Here is an 11984-nt window from a genome sequence, read left to right as displayed (position 1 = left end):
TTCATTTTTAGCCTCAAATAATTTGCAGAAACATGTATAATTGAAAAACAAAACTGCTGAAAGAACAATCGCAGGCAAAAAATAATAATGTGTCGATTTAGCTACTAATAATGCCTTCGTCTTCTTCTTCTTCTTCTGAACAGAATTTCTCTCTGCAGTAGCCGTTTTGAATGAGAATAATCGGTACAATAACACACCACATACAAGTAACTACATTAATGACAACGCCTATAAAAATGAAAATCGTCAAAAACGAAAAAGCATCGTTTAGAAAAGCAATGAGAAGGACCAAGGAACTGACAGCGTAAGGGATAGCATAAATAAAAAAATTACTCACACTAAACAATGAAGAGTATCTGTAATTTATTTCGGCGGTGTAGTAGGCGAAAGCAAAAACTGAACTCCAATAAAGAAAAACGAGCAACAGAGAAATCGGATTGAAAACACTTTGGGTTTGCCTGCTCCAGCACGTATATCCCGGTAAGACGTTTCGGTCGTCGAGCATGTCTGCAAGCTTTTCTCGCCGTCTATCTGTCTTGACTTTAGAGGTAGCGTTTTCAAACTCTTCAGGCAAACTTTCATCGTCCTCTTTGCTCATAACTCCTTGTAACAGCAAAACGAATGACTCTTGGAACCAAAGGACGTTTGTTTGAAGAAAAATAATAAGACTGAGAATAGGTATCACAAAGCCGGAAACAATCATAATCCAAGCTTTGTCACTAATAAATGGGTCGGCAACGTCTAGAGAGCTGATTGTGCCATTTTCTATTTTGACTGTGTAATTGGCTGCCTTTGAGCAAAAACGTACTGTTGCTTTCCCTGATTGAAGAACCTCACTGCGACATATTTCTACCCGATTGTCCTCGAGTGCTCTAAGTCCAATAGCAACAAGAATGATAATGTTAAACAGCATAAGGAATACGTTGTGAGTAACAAGACGTCCCACGAGTGAACAGCAACTTGTTTCAACTTGCCTTTGCATCTTTCGAATTTCGCCGTGCGCTTTTCTCATCATGTGAATGCGATGAAGATAAACGTCAAATAATGCGATCATTAGTCCGATGACAAGTGCAACTGTCTTTGGAATGCTATCTAGTGCGGCATCCTTTAGAACGGAACTAAAGTCGGAGGCGGATAAAGCGAGATCTTTTCCAGTGACGTTCACTTGGACTGAAGTGGCGTTGGTCACTGCCCAAAGTAAAGCGAACTCGTAGATGTCACCGATGAGAAGGGGATAAATCAGCAAGAGTAGAAGAAATTTCGAGCAAAATTCGTAAACCGTAATCCAACCCGATTTTTGCGTGGCACGAATGACTTCAGATGGCTTCTTGTCTTCGCCTGCTAACACGTAACTCTCGAGTCTAATTTCTTTCTGAGCAGAAAGAATCAGAGACACCATTCCGACAACGACAGCACCGATGACGTCAATAGTTGCAAGGCAGAAAATAACGAGAGTGAATTTACTCTCCGAAACCTTCTTTGTAAAGCCCTCTTCTGCAGCTTCGTCTGCGTACACGTAAAGGGAGAGTACAAAAAATGCTATTTCAAACAGCCTCAGAAGAAGAGTGGTAATTTTCTTCGGTGGTTTAATAATTGTCAAAGCGTATTTTGCTCCGACCTTTGCAGCTTTGAAAAACGATTCATCGATGTGCACTTGATTTCGACACACTTTCACCGGATAGCAGCAGCACTTAAGAGGTTGCCTTTCTAGGCACAACTCAAGTTGCCCCTTACAATCGTTTGCATTATCGTCACTCTCAGCCGTTTTGTTTTCTTCTATCGCAAATACTATATCGGTTATTAGTTTTTGGCTGCTTACAACAAGCATAGCCTTTTGTTCTTGTTTAGAGTAGTCGTTGACGTCCTTTTTAGTTGGGGTGCTGCCTTTTTCTGTTTGACATTCCTCAGGTTCCAATTCTTTCGGTAGGAGTGGATCATTTGGCTTTTGAGGATCTATAGAAAAAATGTTTTGGATTCTAAACAACTTCTACCTAAATTTACCATTGAATGCATTAGTTTCTGTTTGTTCTTGACTCTCTTCTGATAGACAGTTCAGGATGATTTTACACAAAGAATGTTACTAATGCTCACCGTTTACGCTCTTTTCGGAAACAAGTGAAGTTGTTGACAAGCTGGCTTTCGAAGCAACTTGGTAGGAAAATTCTGTGACGCTGTTTTCGCTAATGTCTGATGAAGCATCCTCCACATCAGTGGCTTTATCAGTGCCAGCGGACTTGCAATCAACTTAAGAGCAGTTCATTGATTAAAATACAAAATCTTTCTTTGCTGCATTTACCTTCGCTACACAATGTAAAAGCAGTTTCCTCAACTTGATTATTGTCATATTTCAGTACATCAACACCGTCGTCGGTGCATTGAGATGCAAAGTCTGTTTCTAGTTCTTTGAGTGCCGACGGATCGGCTTCACATAAATCGAAAGATGGCCCAATGTTTTGATCAAAGCGACGGTGAAAGGAAAATGGACCGCTAGACGGCTCTTTTTTGTTTTGTTCCTCCATGTATGCCCAAGAAATATTTTGTCCAGTATCGGAAAAAGGACGGCTACTTGTAGACGCCTTTTTTTTGTTTTGTTTCTCCATGTATGCCCAAGAAGTGTTTTGTCCAGTATCAGAAAAAGGATGAGAATTTGAAGAGAACCGGTGTGAATGCGTTTCTAAAACAGGAAAAGTAATAAAATAAAAATGTTGCTTTGTAAAGTTTTAGGCGTGCAATGTGCCAAATTATTATATAATGCATTTATCTACCAGAGTCTGGGCGTGTCGTAGATTTATGCGATTCTCCTCTTAACTCTTCGGTTTCATCGTCTATTTCCTACTTAACACAAATACTTCATCTGCTCAAACAGGTAATTTATAATACCGTTTCACTTTGAGGCGAAGAAGCGTCCTGGTAAACAGGCTCACGTGACTGCACAAAGAAGAAGATTGGAAAAAGCGTGTTCTTTACTTTTCGTCTTCTTACTTGTTCAGAATCTAACTCCTATAAAATTTAACATTATTTGAAGGCCGAGGATCGCGTACTGGTATGATGATCACCATAGGTAGCAGAACGCTTTCGAGAACTTCTGTTGGAATTTATACTAAATTGCTGCAAAAGAGATGTCGTCAGCTGGTTTTATGCCAAGAAGCCGATCGCATATGCAGTTTCTGGCTCAGAGGGCGTTCCGCGTGAGGGAGGTGTAAGATGTACGGGAAAGTGAGTATCCTTAATTAAATAATAGAACACCAGGGCTCTGTCAAAGAAACCGATGGTACCTTTTGCTACTTTGCGCACATAGTAACTCTTTCAGCCGCTGATCACGTTCGAGGAAAGACTACGTCGCTCTATGATCAACGTTATAATGCCACACTCAGACTCAGAGCAGTGGCTCAATCAACTGCGAGCTCACTATAAAACCGTGACGTGTCTGAAAAGTTAACGAAGATTACATCCAGATGAGCCAATCCATAAAAAGTCTACATCTAGTTTTGATTAACCAATGATATTACATTAGCCAATGTATTGTCCTCTTCAATTGTACGACAATTTCAAGCGAGCATCTCTACTATTTAGTCAGGAACGCGTCCGAGAGGAGGTGAAATGAATTTCAATCGTCTCCAGAAACTCCGGACTTATTGTCGTTCCAAATCGTTAAAATGTTCGAGCTAGCGTTTATCTTTTGTCTCGTTCGCGTTGTCAGTAACGAACATAGCTGTCGAATCTCGTCGCCGAGCTTCTGTGTTTCTTTTTTTTTTCCGTTGGCGGACACGCCGTCGCTCGCCAATGTTCGCTGGCGTGTTGATTCGAAGCGCAGCGCTTCAGGACCCAGGTCGCTAGCAAAGAATCGCTTCTCACTCAATTTTGAGCGACGGGGGACGAAAGGAACAGTCAAGGAAGACGACAGCGCCGAGAGAAATACCCAGGGAAATACCCTGGGAAATACCCTTGTCCTCGCTAACGCGCGTGTGACAGCGCCTCCCCCCGAGGGAACCTGCTAAAAGTTCGGCCCGTGAAAGTTCAGGGATATGCCTCGAGCGGTGCCTGCGTTTTTGGTGTGCTGGGTCTAAGTTGTGAGCACGCCACGCGGTTTCATTAGCGGAGCAACAAGAACGAAGGGATTCATCAAAAGAAAAGAAAAAAAACGAGTGATACACAGACACCAACTGCAGTAGAGCGTTGTTCGCTGCTGGTACGCAGATCATACAGGAATGTCACGATCCACCGCTGCCGCAGTGCTTTCAAAACACTTCGACCACTGCGAGAATGAGTCCCAACCTAAAGTAAGAAGAAAGAATAATCGTCTAATTAAAACTGATTGCAACTCGGACAATTACCCGACAACAAAAAGTAAGGTGAGTCCACTTTTAACGCGTTCTTGCCCTGAGCATTGCAGAATTTTTGCGGCAGTTTCTCGAAACATTGGTTGGAAGCTGAACGAATCTAATTGACTTTTGCCCGGTTGCACTTGTTACTAGTGTACGTACCAGTCAACGACTCTTTGGCACGTGTTGGCATCTCGGTAGCCTCTGATGTTGTCTCCGTCGCAAGTTGCCACCGTGCAGGCGAGTTCGAAGTACGACTCCTTGCACGTCCCGTCGTCGTCTGTGACAAGTGCAATGTCCACCAACTCTTCAATGTCTGAAAACGAATCGCCGTTCAGTTCAAAACTTGCGACGAGCCAATCGGGAGACGTTGCCGTATTGGAGCAGAAATCGACTTGAGGAACTCTGCAGTCGGTTAGAGGATACGATCGTCCGTTTAGCTTGTACACGTCGCTAATGTCTTCGCTGCACAGAGTCGATTGGAGGAAGGCGCCCCCGGCCGACCCCGTTGAGCACGTTTGCACAACAGCGTTGCACTTCTGCAAAGTTAAGCATAAGTTAGATATTTAGATATGCACCTGACGTCATCACATAGATTAATTTACAACAGGTGTACTGTGCAGTTGAACCTGCCACGCGCGTGTTCGATTCGAATTACCTCTTGCAGGTTGAAGTTGTACATAGCTTTGTTATCCGATGTACATATGGGTTGTGCAATCAATTCGCAAAACATGTCTCGTACGCTGTCGCCACAGTCGTTATTTACCGTCTCTTTCACCACGTCGACCAATTCGTCGATTGCATTTCCGAGTGTTCCCGTCGTGAAGCGCGTCAAGTAGCTCGGAATGGTAACAGAAGATTCGACAGAACAACCAGACACGTCGGGTTTTGAGCATGCCGTCTTCGGTCCGAAATCATACGATGGGGTTGTCACCGGCGAGTAGGGTGCGGCTCTCTTGCTTCTCTGAGGCACGTGCGCTGGCGCAGCCTCGGCCTCTACCCCCGCCGCCGCCGCTGCTGCTGGTGACCCCGAGAGCTCCTTTATGATTTGTTCTGCGGCGTACTTGACTTTGATGATAGTGTGCAAAGGGGAGTGGGCAGAGCAAATTTCGGGCGTAAAGCAGAGCAAGACGGCAGTCAACACGAAGAGACGGAATTGCATCGTGAGTCTAGGTCGAGGACTGAAACTGGAATGAAAGCCCAAATCAATGTCTTCAAGTTTGATTGACAGATTCAAAGGAAGCGCTCAGTCGAATTGACTTAATTAATTACTTAATTAACACCATCCCCACCCCACCCCGTTGAAAATTGATTTCCCGTGACAACCTCAGCGAGTCTTATCACCACAACAAAGGCCCGCGTCTTCTTGCATCTCTAGTCGGCGAGTATATACACGTCAACTTCTCAGAACTAGGCTCTTTCCTTCGCTTCGAGGTCACCGGAGACTGTGATAGAACAGACTCCGCTGATTTCGTCTCGCCACTTGACGAACGATTCCGCTTCTGCAGAGACAACATATCCGGTCAAGCACGTGAGATTTTGACGTCGGACAGCACTCATGCTAATTTATTCACGTCAAGACTCAGAATTGCTCTAAAAGTAGTCTCTTTTCTTCGAATTGCTCTGATTGTTTGAGGTCACTAGAGAATTAAATTAAACCCCGCAGATTTATCTCGTCACCTGGCGAGCGATTCCGCTTCTGCACAGACAACATATCCGGTCAAGCACGTGAGATCTACTTTTCTTGTCCGAGTCGTAACGTCTAAAACCGCCTTTCTACCGATCATACTAAGCGCACAGTGCTGCAGCTACGAGCTAGATTCTCTATTGTCAATCGCCTGATCGAACGGCCGGCAGAGACGGTAGAGACTCGAAGACAGTCGGAGAGAGAGGCGCGCCAGCGCAAAGGAGCAGTGACCACAGCGGCGGAGGCAGCAGCAAAAAACTGAAGTTGCGATTTTATAGCAAGTACACTGCACCTCTAAAGACGGGTGGACTACGGCGAGCCACGCCTGCTATTTTTTCTCACGTGAGGCGACATACACAAAGTGCGATACGGTGAGCCAACAAGAAAGCAAAAAGTTTTTGCGCGCAAACATCTGGCCACTACTTAGTGTCGGCGGATGCTAGCGTCTTCAACAGAAGCACGGCGGCACCGATGTAGAGCCCAACAGCAACAATGCAGAGATAAAAGGATGCGCCAAAGTTTCCCTGCAACTTAGCTCCGTAAATAATAACTCCAATAGCAAGAAAGAAAGCTGAAAATCAGTTGATTCAGAGAAAAAGTGAAAATTAAAACTGTCGGTTATTGTACCCTGAGACATCGAAGCTCCGCCGGCAGCCTTGGCCATTCCTCCAAAGCTAGAATCGCTTCTGATCTTGAGGAAAGCTGCAACTGTTAGGCCAATTGATCCGACGCCAGCCAAGATAGAGAGAATTGTCATGGCTCGAACAGCACTGATGTAAGCAACTGCAAAAGAACGATAACGCTTACTAGTGACGGGGCTCTACTAAGGCGCTGCTGATTTTGCGCTGACAACCTCCTGTGAGTGTCGCATCCCAAATGCCAAAACTAAAGAAAACATTCGTCCCCCACTGCGGTATGGCAACGCCAACAATGTTGAGAAGCAATCCGAGACCGGACACAGCGAAGATAGCCACAACAGTTCTCGTGGGGTCTGGAGTCATAGCGGAGAGCCTTTGAGATGTGACCGAAGCAAGACGACGCAAACGACTGATAAGTCGCTCAAAATCAGGCGAATTAATTAGTCTAGGAGGAATCTGGGTGCGGCTGATAAGAGCTAGGACAGCTGCGCTGGGGGAAGGAGTGGTTAGAAGAATGCAGAGGAGGATCGAAGAGGAGAGATTCCTTGAACGGTATGACAGAAGAAGGGTCAATTGATTAATTGAATTCCGTTTCATTTGCAAGGCGGTAATGAACCCGAAAGGGTTTTGCTTACAGACACGAAATAAAGTTTGCAAAAGGCCTTGAAATAAGAGCAATAGCCTTTTATCGGTCGGTCAGTTGGTCCAGGTCGTATAATGCTATCATAAAGGAGATCAAGCACCTGATCGAACGTTCGGCAGACTTCAATTGAAAGAGTCGGAGAAGGGAGATGGTTCGGAGAAGCATTATGTGACCGCAGCGGTAGCAACGAAGCTGAAGTCTCTGTGACTGCGGCGAGCCACGCCCGCTGCGTTTTTCTCACGTGAGATACATTGGTGCGATGCGCGGACAACAACAAAGAAGAATGATTTCTTTCACAGAGGTTCAACTGCTATCAGTGTTGGCGGATGCCAGCATCTTCATCTGAAGCAGGGCCGCAACGACGTAAAACAGAACAGCAACAATGCAGAGATAAAAGGACGCACCAAAGTTCATCTGCACCTTAGCTCCGTAAACAATGACTCCGACGGCAAGAAATATAGCTGCAAAACACAGCTGATTCAAAGAAAAGCATAAATTGAAATCGTAAGCCACCGTACGCATCCGACATTTCGCCAGATTCCTTGGCCCGTTTTCGAAACTTTCCAGAATCGCTTCTGATCTTGCGCAAAGCCTCAACTGTCCCGGCCATTGATGAGGCTTCAAAAAGAATGGAGAGGATTGTCATAGCCCGAACAGCATAGATGTAAGCTGCAAAAGAACAAGAAAGCCTACTAGTGACGCGACCGAAGCCGCTGATATTGCGCTGACTACCTTCTGCGCTAACGTTACAAAGGCCTAATTTGACGACCGATTGAAACGGCCCCACTGCAACCTTCCACTGCGGTATGGCAACGGCAACAATGTTCAAAAGCAGTCCCAGACCGGACACATCGAAGATGCCCGCAACAGTGCTGACAACCTCCTGCCGTCAAGGTGCCCCAAAGGCCAATATTGGCGTTTGGAATAAAGTCGGACTCGGACTTTACCACCGTCCACTGCGGTATGGCAACGCCAACAATGTCGAGAAGCAATCCGAGTCCAGACACAGCAAAGATGCCCACAACAGTCTTCGTAGGGTCTAGAGTCATAGCGGAGAGCCTTCGAGATGTGATCAAAGTGAGATGACGCAAACGACTGATAAGTTCCTCAAAGTCAAAGCGGAATTTACATGAAGGAATCTGGGTGCAGCTGATAGGACAGCTGCTCTGGGGGGAGGGGGAGGGAAGGAGTGGTTAGAAGAATGCAGAGGAGGATTCAAGAGGAGAGATTCCTTGAACGGTATGACAGAAGAAGGATCAGTTGATTAATTGAATTTTGTTTCATTTGCAAGGCGATAATGAATTTGAAAGGACTTTGCTAAGGCATTAGAATAGGAGTAATGGTCTTTCATATATTGTCATAACCGGTTTGTGTGGACTGGGGCGCGCCGGTCGAGTGTTTCTCACGTGAGGAGTAATACACTGAGATGCAACAAAAAACAAATGGTTCTTCGCATAAAAATGCTAGTCGCTAGGTAGTATCGGCGGATTGTAGCGTCTTCAACTGAAGCACGGCTGCACCGACGTAAAACAGAACAGCAACACAGCAGAGATAAAAGGACGCGCCAAAGTTTCCCCGCACTACAGCTCCGTAAACAATGACTCCGCTGGCAAGAAATAGAGCTGCAAAAAACAACTGATTCAGAGAAAAGCGCAAATCAAAATCGTCGGCCACAGTACGCACCCGCAGACGCCGACGTTTGGCCGGCATGCTTGGCCAATTTTCGAAAGCTGGAATCGCTTCTGATCTTGACCAAAGCTACAGCTGTCAGGACAATCGCTATGGCTTCTTCTATGATAGATATGACTGTCAAGGCCCGAACAGCATAGATGTAAGCTGCAAAAGAACGAGAAAGCCTCTCGTGACGAGACGCTATATTGAGGTCGCTGATTTTGTGCTGACAACCCCTGTCGCCGCGGTGTTCCAAAGGCCAACATGTACGAACAATAACACGCTCCACTGCGGTATGGCAACGCCAACGATATTTAGAATCAATCCCAGAACGGTCACAGCAAAAATGCCCACAACAGTGCTCGTCGAGTCTAGAGTCATAGCGGTCAAGATGTATGTGATCGATGCAAAACGGCGCAAACGACTGATAGTTCAAAGTCAAAGCAAAATTTACATGAATTGTTGTAGGAAGAATGTGGGTGCGGCTGATAAGAGGACAGCTGCGGGGAAGGAGCTAGAAGGAGGAAGTTGAGGAGGAGAAATTCCGAGAACGGTAGGATAGTAGAGGAGTCAATCGATTAATTGAATTTCGTAAGGAGCTAGAAGAAGGAAGTTGAGGAGGAGGAATTCCGAGAACGGTAGGACAGTAGAGGGGTCAATCGATTAATTGAATTTCGTGAGGAAGAAGGAAGTTGAGGAGGAGGAATTCCGAGAACGGTAGGACAGTAGAGGGGTCAATCGATTAATTGAATTTCGTTTCCTTTCTAATAGAACGCCTTCCGGAAAGAAACTACTGCCCACGGCACGAAATTCATTTCGTCTCAGACGTCAAGCATGTGACAAATTTCTCAATCCTCGTCTCTTTAGTGAGTGAAAATCTTAGTGTACGCGTTGCTGTCCATCCTGTAGCAGTGGCACGTGGGCAATTAACGCCTTGAATCTCGTTAGAATCCTCCTCCACGCCGTTCTCTGAGCCTCGACGCTTCTTTGACATGCAAAGAGACGTTAACCGTCGCAAACGTGTTGTGGGGAAACTCGCCCATACGTCGACGAAGACGAGACAATGACGTCAAGCTGAGGGATGGGTTCCGTTTATGTAGGGGCTCTCCCAAGCTTCAATTCTTGCCTAACGATACTCTGTAGCGAGCCAGTGTCACTGTTAATTTTATACTAGAGATCCGTTTTTTCAGTCGGAAATTTTCACCTGTTAGGGTCAGTTGTGTGGATCATTAATTTTAACCTGATCCAGTCCAGCAGCAGGCAAAATCTTATTTCTTTCTTCGTGGGCAATGTGAGGCAAGAACGTCAGATTTCTTAAATAACGGTCGTTTTAATTATGATATCTATATAACCTGAGGTTGTTCTCGCCCCCGTCATCAATCAGTTGTTGCCACCAGCACGCCCACTGTAGGCAATTGACTGTCTTGCACCTATCGGGATATAATTTCTATTGCAGAAAAGATGCGGCGAAGCAACAGAAAAAGAAGGAACTGAAAGCAAGCAGAGTTGATGTGTGGAAACATCAGTAGATACCACTTAGTGCAAACTGAAGCGTGGCTGCAACTATGTAGAGCACAGAAGCAACAATGCAGAGATAATAGGATGCACCAAAGTTTCCATCCACCTTAGCGCCGAAAATAATCAGTCCAATGATAAGAAAACTGGAAGCACAGCTGATTTAATTAAAAAGCAAAAATGAAAATCGTCGGTTTTTGTACCCTGAGATAGTCCCTCGGCAGCCTTCGCCATTCCTTCAAAGCTAGAACTCATTCTGAGCAGCAAAGCCGCAGCTGTTAGACCAATCGATGGGGCGATGCGGCGCCAGCTAAGATAGCGAGAATCGTCATGGCCCGAATAGCAATGATGTAATCTGCAAAAGAACGATAAAGTCTGTAATAGTGACGAGATTTTACTGAGGCCGCTGATTTTGCGCCGACAACCTGCTGTTGCGTCCCAAAGGCTAACATTGAACGAAGAAATCACCCTCCACTGCGGTATGGCAACGGTAATGTTCAAAAGCAGTCCCAGACCAGACACAACGAAAATGGCCACAACAGTGCTAGACACATTTACAGTCATAGCCTTCAAGATGTGAACAAAGCGAGACAGCGCAAACGACTGATGCGCCTCTCAAAGTCAAAGCGGAATTTACATTAATTAATCAAGGAAGAATGTGGGTGCAGCTGATACGAGGACAGATGCTCTGTGGAATGAACAGCAGCTAGAAGGGGGAAGATTGAGGAGGAGAAATTCCTGGAACGGTATGACAGTAGAGAGATCGATTGATTAATTGAATGTGGTTTCAAATTAACGCCTTGAGTCTCCTCAGGTCAGGATCATCCTCCGCGCCGTTTGCTGAGGAGCCGTAACGCCTCTTTGACATGAAGAGAGACCTTTATCATCGCGACTTGTCGTGGAAAACTCGCCCGTACGTTGTCAACGACGACGACGACGACGACGACGACGACGACGAGTATATGGCGATGATCAATCCAAAAGGTCCTGTTTATGTACCCAAGCCAGCCAGTGTCACTATTAATATTTTTATACTAAAAATCAGTTGTTTCAGTTAGAGAGAAAATTTACCTGTTAGATATTTGGGTAATAAATTTCCGACCAGCAGCTCCCCACGAGCAGTGGTCGTTTTAACTAACTGATATTATCCATATAACCTGAGGTTGTTCTCGCACTGCAGTTGTCTAGCGTGCCGGATTTGCAACGGGAAAAGCAAGGAAGAAAAACGACGAGACAGGCGCTTTCTCACCATCGTTTTTCTGGCAGTTAGCCTACTCTCGGCGTCGTTTTTTGCTGTGGCATTTGGTGCTTCACGAGCCAGGTCGTAGTCTAGTGCGTTTGAGACGGATTTTTGACGGCTTCGTCCCCGTTCGACGTCGGGACTCCAACGACTGGATGGCGACGGCAGATTAGCCTCGGACCCAGGCCTCTCCTCCCAAGAAGAGGAGAGGCCTGCATGGGTCCGAGGCTTAGCGATCAGGGCCCACTTCAGGCCCTGCTTTAGCGAT

At 45.8% G+C, this 11984-nt stretch overlaps 3 protein-coding genes across 5 annotated transcripts; all 3 read right to left on the bottom strand.

Annotated features, from left to right (window-relative positions):
- Window position 1: 1 nt before the first annotated feature.
- Window positions 2-3948, bottom strand: LOC136199603 (uncharacterized). The gene is made up of 9 exons (XM_065989842.1): window positions 3276-3948; window positions 3057-3225; window positions 2983-3000; window positions 2881-2928; window positions 2766-2832; window positions 2297-2674; window positions 2092-2244; window positions 2002-2040; window positions 2-1953 (listed from the first exon to the last, which is right to left on the bottom strand). Exons 2-9 carry the CDS (start codon window positions 3057-3059, stop codon window positions 98-100), a joined length of 2562 nt encoding a protein of 853 aa, XP_065845914.1. The 5' UTR covers window positions 3060-3225; window positions 3276-3948; the 3' UTR covers window positions 2-97.
- Window positions 3949-4068: 120 nt separating this feature from the next.
- LOC136199604 (uncharacterized) lies at window positions 4069-5504 on the bottom strand. Its single transcript, XM_065989843.1, has 4 exons — window positions 4981-5504; window positions 4485-4861; window positions 4335-4430; window positions 4069-4275 (listed from the first exon to the last, which is right to left on the bottom strand). The coding sequence occupies exons 1-4, from the start codon at window positions 5482-5484 to the stop codon at window positions 4239-4241; spliced, it is 1014 nt and encodes a 337-aa protein (XP_065845915.1). The 5' UTR covers window positions 5485-5504; the 3' UTR covers window positions 4069-4238.
- Window positions 5505-6308: 804 nt separating this feature from the next.
- LOC136199605 (uncharacterized) lies at window positions 6309-11980 on the bottom strand. 3 transcript variants are annotated; one of them, XR_010673105.1, is made up of 8 exons: window positions 11548-11980; window positions 10902-11493; window positions 10680-10831; window positions 8974-10622; window positions 8023-8912; window positions 6863-7959; window positions 6637-6792; window positions 6309-6580 (listed from the first exon to the last, which is right to left on the bottom strand). XR_010673105.1 is itself a non-coding variant. In XM_065989844.1 (6 exons), exons 1-4 carry the CDS (start codon window positions 8337-8339, stop codon window positions 7594-7596), a joined length of 567 nt encoding a protein of 188 aa, XP_065845916.1. In that variant the 5' UTR covers window positions 8340-8392; the 3' UTR covers window positions 6309-6580; window positions 6637-6792; window positions 6863-7593. The 3 variants fall into 3 exon arrangements, 2 of the variants coding, with proteins under 2 accessions (XP_065845916.1, XP_065845917.1); XM_065989844.1 differs by lacking the exons at window positions 8974-10622; window positions 10680-10831; window positions 10902-11493; window positions 11548-11980 and having other exon boundaries at window positions 6863-7751; window positions 7804-7959; window positions 8023-8173; window positions 8238-8392; XM_065989845.1 differs by lacking the exons at window positions 8974-10622; window positions 10680-10831; window positions 10902-11493; window positions 11548-11980 and having other exon boundaries at window positions 6863-7751; window positions 7809-7959; window positions 8023-8173; window positions 8238-8391.
- Between the last annotated feature and the right edge of the window lie 4 nt (window positions 11981-11984).

This window comes from Oscarella lobularis, chromosome 1 (genome assembly GCF_947507565.1).
Source record: "Oscarella lobularis chromosome 1, ooOscLobu1.1, whole genome shotgun sequence".
NCBI classification, from domain to species: Eukaryota; Metazoa; Porifera; class Homoscleromorpha; order Homosclerophorida; family Oscarellidae; genus Oscarella; species Oscarella lobularis.
The sequence above is the reverse complement of the archived record's forward strand: the minus strand, read 5'-3'. Positions and strand labels throughout refer to the sequence as shown.